Raw genomic sequence first — 13,005 nt, 5'->3', positions numbered from 1 at the left:
ATGACATAATACACATATGTTGTGTACTGACTAATCTAAAAGGTCCTATAATAAATGAATAATAATAATATTGTATAATTTATCTTTGCATTCATTTAGTACTTAAAACAAAAAAAATAATTTATATTCATAATTTTAATATTCTTTAATAACAATATTTTAGTATAAATTAAATTAACAATGAGTAACAAAATACATATATGATATTACTATATTAGTATATCATAAAATTTTTTTTAAATTTACATATAGGTAAGTAACTTTTAATAACTTCTTAAATTAAAATAATATTTTTTGTAATAAATGTATGTACTTTTCATACTTAGTATTAGCTAACTATGTTTTTATAGACTTTTTATAACAATAAACAAAACAAAATATGCTTATACACAAATCAATGAAAAATCCATATTATACCTACATTAGCTGGTAAAATTATAAAAAATTAAAGACATTTTAAAATTAAGTTTATGCTTGTGTTAGGCCCATATTACTGTTTAATGATAATAATTTTTTACTTTAAAATGAACATTTGTATTATATTCAATAAACTTGTATTTGTGTTTTGAAATTGAAATATATAAGATATTACCTATATTACTAAATTGCATTCCTTCTTTTATAGTTAGTTACATATTATTTAACCTGCCAGTAGCGTATATAGAAATAATTTTTGGGGTGGGCTATAATATATATAGCGACTAACAATAATTATCTAGCACCTAGAGACTACAATATAGTTAACAGTTAAGACTGTAATTTCGGGAGGGGCTGCAGCCCACTAGGCCCCCCCCTTATATACGCCACTGTAACCTGCAGTATATGAATGTATGAGTGCTGATATAACAATCACAAAAAAACAATATAATATGCAATACATAATATGTTTTTAATACATTTATGACTTAATAAGTTTTGGTAAATAAAAATTGAAGTAAAAATATTCTAATCTTAGTAATATGCTTTTTAAGAAGATATCATTCTTGTCAATAGTAAAAATAACTGGATCTATTTTATTGTATACCAAAAAGTCACATTTATCTAAACCACTACAATACATTAAAATTTGACATTGTGTGTAGTACTGGTGATTTTCTTTAAGACAAATTTTGTTATTTTCATATTTTAAATAAGGCACATTCAATATATTATTAACAGAATCAAAAAATGGTTTATCTTTACAAGAAATGGGACATTTTATTTCAACAACTTTGGTTAATTTTCCTTGTTCAACAACTATGCCATCAGGGCTAGCACAAAGCCATGTATTTTTAGAATGAATAATAACTCCACATTTAATTACTGAAACATTTAAACTTTTAGAATAAAAATCTAAAGCTATGTTTTCAAATTTTTTACCATAAGCAACGTTAATTTTACCTAGATAACCTAAATCTTTATTAGTTAAAAGAGATATGGCTAATTTATCTTGACTTTGAATGGATAAATTTTTACACGATTTAATCTTATGAGCCTTAAGACTAGCTGATATTCTATTATTTCTAATTTCGACCCATAAATTACTTTCAGATTGTATTTTTGTCTCATTAAATATTTGTGTTATTCTTTTAGTATTAACCATAATGTTTGTAAAAAAGTATTCATTTTCATTGTAGTTTAAAGGAAAGCAATAGCCCGAGTTAAAAATCAAAGAATTACTGTTTTGCAAGTGTAACACATCACATATAAAGCTTTTGTCCATATTCTTTTCTATTTCATTTATAATAAAATCTAAACATTTTTTACTTTCTATAAATGCTTCACATTGTTGTTTTTTTTCTATCATATTAGTCAAAATACATGGTATTGATAAAATATCATACTTTTTTACAAGAGAATCGTGGTTAATTGAGTTGATTTCAGGTCCGTTATTCTTTTTACGTTTCCTAGGAAATAGATTATCGATAGTTTTTCCTTTTTTATATTTTGCCTCTCCTGACTTGGAAGGCTTTCCCCATTCCTGTTCAGAATTAGTTTTTGACAGTGTCTCTTCATTATTTATATAATAAATGACAGCTGCAATATGCTTACAATTACCTCCAGCACCAGCAGCACACTGACAGGAGTTGTTGATGACATTTCTAGTTGGATTTAGCTATGCGGATATTTTTATAAAATTTAAGTAAATGATAAAATAGAAAATATTTAAATATTGTTTACCTCCAAGGTCACTTTATAAGGTGGTAAACTAACAGAAGTTTGCCTTATAACATAAGCAGATATAAAAGAATATCCATTAGGCTGCTGTATTTCTTGGATAGTATGCACATGTCCACTATTAACCAGTTTTTCACCTTTATTATTTGTGAATACATTTTCAAAGTTAATAACACTAAATCCACATTTTAATACAATATCCGGTTGATTCATTTTGTGTAATATATAGGAAGTAGACAGTAATTAAAATAACTATTAAATGTATTTTTAATCTTTTGAATCAAACATAAGTCATAAATAACGCGTAAACACGTACCTATAAATTAAGATTTTATAATAACAGAACTTGTGGAGTTGTCCACCAGACCGCACTGTTTTTCATCGGTTGCACGTTGCCTATAGTCTAGAGTCAGATGTTTTTTTGTTCTGTGCCGCTATCTAGGTTTGCTTTCCTATAATAAGTGATTTTCCATGACAAAATGTGTGTATCATTGTCAATACACATGACACAAATGAACATATTAGTTGTGAATTGAAACTCATACACATGGCACTCAAAGTGTTATGACGCATTTGCATAAGGCATGGTTAATCAATTTTTCCAAAAACATTGCACGTAGTTATCATAATTCATAATACCTTATATTATCATTCATATATATATACCTGGTTTGAGGATAAATCGTTATCATTACGCGATTTCAAAAAAATTTAAACTCAAACGCTCAAAACATTTTTCCTATAATGACGCTTCAAATTTTCTATATAGCTATTTGAAGCAAAACTTATGAAAAACTTAGTGTTGAATTTTATGAACTTAGATAAAAATACAATCAATATAGAGAATTTTTAACTAACTACAAAATAATTTGCAAATATTCATAGTTTTGACAAATTGTTGTCAATATTTGAAATTCAAATGCTAATAAAAATGTAATTTGAATTTCCGATAGACATTTTTTTGTGATAAAGATTATATATGAAAAAATAGAAACTATTGAATACCTTAGAATAATAATAATTATTATTTATAATAATATGAAACAAAGTCCTATCTCCTAACCAAAATTATATCATAATAATGAAAATAACAATTTCGAAAGACAAGGGGCTGAATTATATCATATTCTTGAATTTTTTAATTTTGCCATGTTGTGACGGCTGATTCCCAATTTAAATGCAATAAACATTAATATATCACTAACATAAACATTTGGTGAAAATTTCAAGTATTTATAGTGATTAGTTTTTGAATTTCAACCATATAAAAAAAATCGATTCGGTCGAAAACTGGTTTTGTCATTTTTTTGTTGGTTTTTCTCAATTTCTTTGAAAACTGTTGGAAAATGTTTACTTTTGACCTTTATAATGCACCAAGGATGCCGTCGGCGCATTGTAAATTTTAATCCAGGCCAATTAGACACAGAAAAAAATAGGGGAGCCAAAGTATACCCTGCTCCCCCCCCCCCAAATGGCACCCCTGCTAGTTCTGCTGTACACAGACACACACAAAAAAAAAAAAACCACATAATTGTAAATTCAATACATTCTTCACTTCGATCAAAATCTAAAATTGATATTGGATAGAATCTTTTTAAATGTTATAAAGAAGAAAATCAACGACGAAAAAACAATATAGTAATACAATATAAACTGTTTAAACATTTTTATGGGATTGGGTGGATATACATATATTTAAATGGAAAACCGATGCTACGTTGTTTGGCATACCTATTGTGGTTGGTAACGATTTGTTACCTACCAAACATAAATTTAATTCTCAACGAAAAAGTTTAAACACAGGTAAAAAATTAGATTTTAGGTATGATAAGTAGAAGAACATTTTTGTTTTACATTAAGTTTTGTAGTTTGTATACCTACTAAACATCATTACCTACTTCGCCAAATTTGTGAGAATTATAAATTTATCTTAATATTTTGATTTTCTATCATAAGAACTGCAAGACCTTGTATTAAGTTTTTCAAGGTTTATGATCAAGCGAAACATTATTTGGATTGATTGCATAAATATGTTATTATAATTTCAAGTAGGTCTCTTAGTATAAAATTGTTATAGGTTAGAATATTAATAAATGTTATAAAGAAGAAAATCAACGATGAACAAACACTAGGTATAGGTAGTAATACGGGTCTTACAATATAAACTGTTTAAATAAAAGGTATTGCAAATTAAATATGCCGCTCTGTGTCCGTTGTTACTTTAAACAGATGTACAATCGACATTGTAGACGTGGCCTAGGAAAATATACGGTATAGAAAAAAATTGATTTTTATCAAAACGTAACATTTTTGAAACGTTGAATATTTTATTACATAAAAAACAAAAAATAAAAATAGTATAAATCCTAAATTAATATATTATCATATAATACCGATATGTTTCATTAGTTTTTTGATTGTTATTATAATAATTGCAGTAATTGTTGTTGTGTTTTCCAGTTTTTTGACCAAGCAAAAAATTATTTATCGAAAATTTTGTTATTATAATTTCAAGTAGTAATCATAGGGAAATTGCTGTTGTTTATTTGATTATTTGTCATCGAAAACTTTTATTAGCAATGAAATAGTTTTAATTATTTTTTTTTTTTTGAAGTAAACCGTATTAGATTAGTTTTTATTAGCTTCAGCCAAAAGTTACTACTTCACCAGTTTTTGAGAATTATTAATTTTTCTTGTATATATCGAAAAATTAGAGAGAGTGGTTTAAACCATGTTCAATTTATAACAAGTGTTATATGCAATCTGCCACAAACAATATTTAGTAGCAAGAAATCTTTTACCCATAACTAAACCATTATAGTTATGTCCGTAACTTGTATGAGAATAATTTCACTATCATCAATAGACAATTGACTATTAATAATATTGTTAAAATTTAAAAGTTTTATTATACGTTTCTTGTAATTGCGTAAGAACTAACTATCTTTTGCAATAATATTAATTATCCTGCAGGATATTTATTTTTGCTGCACCCAATTCCCCGCACTTTCAATATTATAGATGGTTCAAATGCACATTTAATTTTATGAAATTCTTTTGGTCTGCCATTAACGTGCCTGTGGGTTGTGTTGCACGAAGAGTGCTCAATGAAGACGTTGTTTAGGGTTTGTATAATTGATGTAGGTACCTACCTAGTGTAAATATAACAATAGCTATGTGAATTTTCAACTTGTTATGAAACACGTTTGAATAAATACGAAAAATATATTCGAGATACTAAATATGATAACCAACAATAGTTAGATAGTTTTTACCCACACAAATGATTATTTGACCAGGAGAGACGATGCCACATAGCACTAAAAGAGCGATTGCGATATCGGAATGTCCTACCCATTTAATACAGAGAATAATTTTCGTCCAAATTTATGTAATTTTAAGTACAAGATATACATTACCAGTCTTGTTAAGTATTCGAATACAAGTATTAAAATACTTTTTGAAGAATTTTTTGGTATTCTAAATACAATATTTTTTAAGTACCTATTCTGAATACATTTTAAAAGTATTTTAACATAATATAAATACTTGTATTTAAATACCACATGGTTCGTTTTAAGAATTATTTTTGACAATAATTTGACGACAATAAAAATAATATTAAATCGGCTTAATCTGTAAGTCTTAACAAAAATGTAATTTCACATTTAATAATATCATGAGCATGGAGTATCAAAGATAATTTTTATCTTATTCACAAGGCTATGCAATTATATATATATATATATACTATTAACCACTAATATGAATTATTAAAAAAAAATCCAATACAGAAACCATATAAAATTGAGTTTATATAATATATATACAAAAAAAAACGATATATTAATGAGATTAAAAACAGAAAACATTATTTTCGTAAAGAAAAAGTAGGTAATTTTAAGATTTAAAATTTTAAAAATGCAACACTCAATTTTATATGGTTTCTGTATTGGATTTTTTAAAAATAATTCATATTAGTGGTTGATACCACTTTTTTTTTTTTGTAATTTTATTGTATCAATAAGAATAACATGTTTTTGCATCTAAATAGTTTTTTTTTCAAATTTTTAAAATCTATGGTAAGTAGTAACATAATATAAATACCTATACATAAAAGATGCATGTTATATAGTATATAATTTAAAAAAAAATACTTGTATTTGTAGTGAGTATTCGTAAAATACAGTTTTATAATAGTATTTTAAAAGTATTTTCAATACTATTTTATTTTATTACTAGTATTAGTATGTATTGTATTCTAGGAAAAATACACCTTATTTACACAGGTGTTAAAAAATAAATATAGTATTAACTAACGAATAAAGAAAAATATCATTACTTTTTATGACAAACAAAAAATGAATTATTTATTGTGAACATTATTTCGTTTATGCTTGTGGGCGGGGGAGTATGGACTAGGTGAAAGTCGCTTATAAAAGACATCGAGAAACATTATTTTATTTTAATCATTGTTAAACGTTCACATTATTTTCTTATATTAAATCAAAATGCACAGTTTAATAACGATCACAATTATAGTTATTGCAATTTCAGTTACTGTACCACCTACTTCAGGTGATGTGGAGAGCGGACGAAGTATGGATTATTTTTTGATACAATATAATGATTTTATTTTGATAATTTTTTATTGTTTTTATGTTTATCCGTATTGAATTGCAAATTTTCTACAAATAATTTATATACTGAAATCATACATAACTATATTATAGTTAGGGGAAACATATAAATGTTCTGTACATTACATTCATATAAACTAATTCCGGTTCATTATGCAGATGAATTATTGTATTATATTGTTAAAAAGTAAAATAACGTATACAAAGTAATCTAACTGATATGATGGTTGAAATTAATAGTTTTTTAGTATATAATAATTATATATAGTAATTTGTATAAAATAAATAATATAATATTGGCTAATACAAATATATTATTTTATTTTCAGAGATTTGTGCTGGTAAGTTTTGTAATTTTTAATTAATTTTTATGATATTCTACATGATTAAAACAATCAAAAGGTTGATATATTATGTGTTATTTGTATTCTTAAACTATAGTTTAATATCGGATTGTAAACATAATATAAACATATTTTATATTTTTTAATAAAAACAATTCTCAAAAATCTTTTAATATTTAACAAGTCTTTTGTTCTTCAAACAAGATTTAGTTGCCCCATGCAATTGATTCATTATAAAGATGACTCATTAAATAAACTGACGGTTTATGTTACTCAAGCATATTTTTATTTGGAAAATTTTAAAATTTTATAGATTTTCTAAAACTTTATTGTGGATTTAAGAGTAAGATTATGTATTTAATTAACAGACTAACAAGTGATTATTACATTACTTTAAACAAAATATGTAAGATATTAATCATTGCTTATTGTTTAATTGATTTTAAAGATAAATTATTTTGGTCATTCAATTTTACTAAAGATCTGGAAATATATTTATTATTCAAATATATATACATTTTACTAACCTCATTTAGTATTTCTTTTGATGCGAAATCTTTCGTGACCAAAACATGTCTATGTTATAATAGTTATCTTGTTATGTATCTACGAAATATTGAATATGTATACTAATAAAACCTAATCTTATGTTATGAATCCGCTTAACCAAATAATACTATCCCTATCCAAACGAAATTCCTACCGCGTCACTGCAACAACTTATAAAAAAAAGCAATATATTTCATTGTACGTATCTTTTACTAGTTAGTAGTTTATTGAAAAAATAATGCTATAAATATAGCAGATATTATATTAGTGTTTAATATGTATTATATAATAGTATGATACTAAAATAATAAAATTTCAGATGATGCTAGTGATTACAATCAATCTGAATTAAATAGTATGTATTTGAAACTGACTAATAAATATAATATATCTGTGATATCTTTTATAATAAATATTTATCTAGTCAATATACTTAAATTAGATATCACTATCTGAATGTATTAAACTTTTCTGATGGAAAAGTTATTATAAATGTTCAAAGAATCTAGAAGTTAATTAAAAAATGTAAATTGAACACTTAAATATACGAGTATGGGCGATGAAATGAGTAAACTCCAATTTCTTTGGTATCATAAGTTTTTATTTGCTTGTTTTTTTTTTTTTTCCAATGAGTAGATATCCTCCCTAATCTCAAGAACCACTGCTAACTTAAATTATATGTCAATTGTCAAACCTACTTATTGTGTATACTTGTGTAGGTCGTAGATTATTTTGATTAGTCGGGGAATACCGAATTCTATGTACAATGTTATATTATAGTTGGTCTACAGTTTGTACAAATAACGGGGTAGGGGGCCGGTCGTCGTCGGTACAAGCTTAGGGTACATACGCACTATGCGGTTGCCCGCAATGCGGCCAGCCGTCCGGTTGACCGCAAGTGATAAACTATAAGCAAATACTGTACATCCGAAAAATTGTATTCGCACTACGTTGCGGTTACCCGCAAACCGTTCCGGTCGCTTGAATCGTTGCGGCCTCGACGGCTGACCGCACGTTCTGCGTACGCACTGTGCGGTTAGTCTGCGGTAAACCGTCATCGGCGTAGGTACCTCGATTTTTAATTTTTAATTATGGATTTTGATACTGAAAAGTTTATCATAGAAATCCAGAACCGGCAATCTCTTTGGAACACGAAGTGCTCAGATTATTCTGACAGAAATAAAAAACAAAGAGATTGGGAAGAGGTGGTGAATATTTACGGCGGTGAATTATCAGCGGACGAAAAGAAAAAACTCGGTTAGTATTTAATTAATTTATTGTAGAATATAGTACATTAGATAATTGTGTTGTATTAGTTTATTTATATTATAAAGTTATTTAGTTATTTAGTTATTAAGTTATTTATTTATTTAGTTATTTTGATACAAATTTAAATGTAATTGTCTTGCCAGTCCAATCTTCCCTCGGTCATAAAGTATTCTGCGAATAATTCACGGTATCTCAATGCAGTTCTGTCATTTCTTCGAACACTATCTGATGCAATGGTTTCGACTAATGGGTTATTTAAAGTGTCTTCAAAAGAAAAACCATCTCTATATCTCATAAAATTATGCAAAAGACAAGCAGATTTGATTATATCATTAACTAAATCAATATTTACATTGATAGGTCTATGAAATATTCGCCATTTATTTGCAAGTATGCCAAATGTGCATTCTATATAACACCTAGCTCTGCAATGCCTATAATTATAGGTTTTTTTTGTAACATTTAAATTGTTTCTTGCATATGGACGCATCATAGTTGTACTTAAAGCGAACGCTTCATCGCCAACAAAAACGAACGGCAAACAAGTGGTACTATCTGGCGAAATCGGTGATGGATCGGGAATGTTCAGACGTTTATCCTGAATTTTTTTATAAAAATTAGAATTTTGAAAAATTGCCGAGTCTCCAAATCTCCCATACGCTCCAACGTCTATTAGTACAAATTTATAGTTACTGTCACAAATTGCCATTAAAACTAGAGAGAAAAATCCTTTGTAATTATAGCACATTGATCCACTATTGGCAGGTGCTATAATTCTAATATGTTTGCCGTCACATGCACCTAAAATAATAAATACTATCACTGTAAAATCATGTAAAATTCCCAATAGTTTTCAAAAGCACCGTGAAAAACAAATGAAAAATTAAGGAAAAAACGGGAATTTTTACGCAAAACTGATTTAACTCAAAATCGATTTTGGTTTTTTGTGTAAACTCTAAAATAAATGACAGTAGATACATGCAATTTTGACTGAATATTAATATGAGTATTTTTTTTATGATTATTAATTATTTATTTATATGATTATTTTTTTTTTTTATATTTTTGAATTATTGTTAAAAAAATACAATAGCAATTGGCACTGTAATACTCACCTATGCAGTGAGGAAAATTTGCTCTCTTAAAAAAACCATTTGCAATTTGATACCACATTTCTTTTGTTGGTTCAGGTAGACATATTTCTTTTAAACAATACCATATTGCAGCACATACTTCTCGGACAATTTCTGCGACAGTACTAATTCCAATCCGAAACACATAATGTAGTTCTGCAAATGAGCAACCTGTTGCCAAATATCTGAAACAATTATTTTTTTCAGGCGTGAATCTTCAGAAAAAATGGCGAAATATACGTGATTCTTTTGTAAAGGCCCACAAAGCAAAGGAGAATGAGTGGTTCTGAAGCAAAAAAAAAATGCCCCTACGTTTTCTACGACAACCTTTTATTTTTAAAAGATACGGTGTCGGTGAATTTAACGAGTTCAAATATTACTTCCAATACGGAAATAAATAATGAAGATGAAATTGTAGAAGGTCAACATACAACTGCTCATCCTTCAGATTCCTCGTGGGTACCAAAACGTAATAAAAAAAATAAAAATGATGACATTGGTAGAGAGTTAATAGGAATTTTAAACAAAAATTTAGAAACTAAAAATGTTGGAGACGACGAAGATCGTCTTTTTTTTATGTCTTTGGTAAAAGACTTTAAAAAAATACCAGAACACTTGCGCATGCAAACGAAATTGGACGTTTTAAAGGTCATTCAAGACGCTCAGAGGCAAAATACATGGGACTGGAATATTCAAAATGATCCACATCGTGGACCTTATCTGGCACAAATGAGATACCATCCTTACAACCATACGCCTATTCAAATATCTATACCTGCAACCACCCCACATCACGAAACTACCATAAATCAATCACCTCTCTCAAATGCAGACTCAACGAACACATACGAATCTCATGAAAGTGAAACTTCTTATATTGACCTTTTTAATTCAATTTCATAAGACAATGATATTATGTTAATTATAATGATAATATAAAAGTAAAATATGTTAAAATAATAATAATGATGAGTAATTTTTTGTAATCATGAAATTTGAAAAATTATAACATAAAATTTAAAAATAATTTGGTTTTTTTATTTACCGTAATACAATGGTTAACTTTTCTTCAGGCTTAATACTTTTTCGGAATCGTGTGTCTTCCTTCGTTATTGATGTTCTTAAAATCCTCAATAATTCTTCAAATGATTTTAAACTCATTCTCATGTAACCAAAAAACTTGTCTTCATATTTTTTGAGGTTTTCAAAAAATATATCAAAATGCCTGGTTTCATCTTTGGTTTGTAGGAAAGGATGTATCCAGTATTTTTTTTTCTTTTTCTTTTTTATGTAGCGATCGTAGATGTAATAAACAGCAATCACTTCTTCAACGTCCATAGTTGAAATGGAGTTGTTAAAGTTGTTTTTAGCATACGGCTACCCGCTGAACCAACCGTAAACTGCGATCAACCGGACGGCTGGACGCATTACGGCTACCCACTGAACCAACCGTAAACTGCGGTCAACCGGACGGCTGGCCGCATTGCGGGCAACCGCTTAGTGCGTATGTACCCTTAGTCAAATTTTGGTAGTCCAATTTTAAAAATTAAATATTCATCGGACTTCTTTTCAGTTGGCTGTTGGTTCGACGGTTTTTGTTCCCAGGCGTCATCGTCAGCGGCTACGAGGTCTGAGTGGCACGTTGCATCCCGCTGCGGGTACAAGTCGCCGTCTGGCGCAGGCTTCGGCGTAATCAGGATCTCGTCCAGACAATGATTGGTTTTGTTAGCACCATCGCCGACTGTCGTATGTGACGGGATTTTCGGTCGGACGATACACCCACGTTAGTTTTATTGTGGCTGTATATTTATCGTCGAGGCACTTGGTCCTGAAAAAGACCGGTTTCAAGTCATATACCGATGGTACGTGTATCGCCGTCTAGCGGTGGCGTCAATCACACGTCGAGGACGTTCGCTAAGATGTGAACAAAACTTAGTAATCGATTAACCCTGATCGATGTGATTGGCGGTAGCGCTGTGTGACTGTGCCAGGTTGGCAACTTAATGCACCTCAGGTTGCCACGCATGAGTAAAGTTGTCGGATATGTCGGCCGTGGTCACGGAATCGATGGCAGACGTTCGCTGTCGACTGCTCATTCCGTGTTGATTTATTACTATTTTTTATTTGCTATCAATGAAATTGAGTATTATGTATTTGTATGTTCACAGCCAGCTTTTACGCGGTAAAAAAAATTGTTCAACGTGAAATGTTCCACTCCGAGAACACCGATTTACCGCGTAACACAATACGGTGATTACACAAAATTGTCCGTCTATTTTCTCCTTGCACAAAAATATTTACCGCATCAACTATTTTTTATTAGATTTTCAGTTTTTTTTTTTAATTTGTCAATCAAACATCGCTAATTTTTATAAAAATAATATTTCAAGTAAAGATTAAGAGTAAAGAAACAAATTATTTAATAAACTATTTTTATTTTGTTAAATAAAATTATACAAGTTTTCTTACTTCTCTAGTAAAAGGTACATATTCTACAATACGATCATGAATTAATAAACAATAAGCAGTTACGCCTGTAAGGGATTCCGATGCTTCAATTTCCAATTGAACATCCACTGTTGAGGCTGTTGCCGAATTGTTTAATGAAAAAATATAAAATTAAACATTACAGTTCATTTAGTGTCATAAAGTGTTCAATTTGTGAGCGTGTGATACAAACTCTTAAAAATAAAATATATAAACATTTTATTGCAACAGGTACATGGAATTAGTATAATACAATATAAAAAATTGTACAAAACTAAAATAATACAAAACATAGAACAATTAAATGTACACCAAGTGAATATATATATATCCAGATGGATAAAACAAAATTGAACTTAATACGTATAAAAATATTAAAACATTATACAAACCAAAATTTAAACTTGATGATAAAGTAAGAATATC

General features: G+C 28.3%; 2 protein-coding genes and 1 pseudogene across 3 annotated transcripts; 1 reads left to right on the top strand and 2 right to left on the bottom strand.

Moving 5' to 3' along the window:
- Nucleotides 1-898: 898 nt before the first annotated feature.
- Nucleotides 899-1,908, bottom strand: LOC149062866 (uncharacterized). Its single transcript, XM_089217560.1, has one exon. It carries the CDS (start codon nucleotides 1,784-1,786, stop codon nucleotides 899-901), a length of 888 nt encoding a protein of 295 aa, XP_089073686.1. The 5' UTR covers nucleotides 1,787-1,908.
- A 6,858-nt stretch (nucleotides 1,909-8,766) lies between these two features.
- Nucleotides 8,767-11,119, top strand: LOC149062864 (uncharacterized; annotated as a pseudogene). Its single transcript, XR_016189831.1, has 2 exons — nucleotides 8,767-8,947; nucleotides 10,300-11,119. The product of XR_016189831.1 is annotated as an uncharacterized LOC149062864 (transcript).
- Nucleotides 8,944-10,269, bottom strand: LOC149062865 (uncharacterized). The gene is made up of 2 exons (XM_089217648.1): nucleotides 10,075-10,269; nucleotides 8,944-9,760 (listed from the first exon to the last, which is right to left on the bottom strand). Exons 1-2 carry the CDS (start codon nucleotides 10,130-10,132, stop codon nucleotides 9,081-9,083), a joined length of 738 nt encoding a protein of 245 aa, XP_089073774.1. The 5' UTR covers nucleotides 10,133-10,269; the 3' UTR covers nucleotides 8,944-9,080.
- Nucleotides 11,120-13,005: the final 1,886 nt, after the last annotated feature.

The sequence above is a fragment of the Diuraphis noxia genome, unplaced genomic scaffold (assembly GCF_037042655.1).
Source record: "Diuraphis noxia isolate RWA-SAM2 unplaced genomic scaffold, SU_Dnox_SAM2 contig0001, whole genome shotgun sequence".
NCBI classification, from domain to species: domain Eukaryota; kingdom Metazoa; phylum Arthropoda; class Insecta; order Hemiptera; family Aphididae; genus Diuraphis; species Diuraphis noxia.
This window is presented reverse-complemented; position numbering and strand designations above follow the sequence as displayed.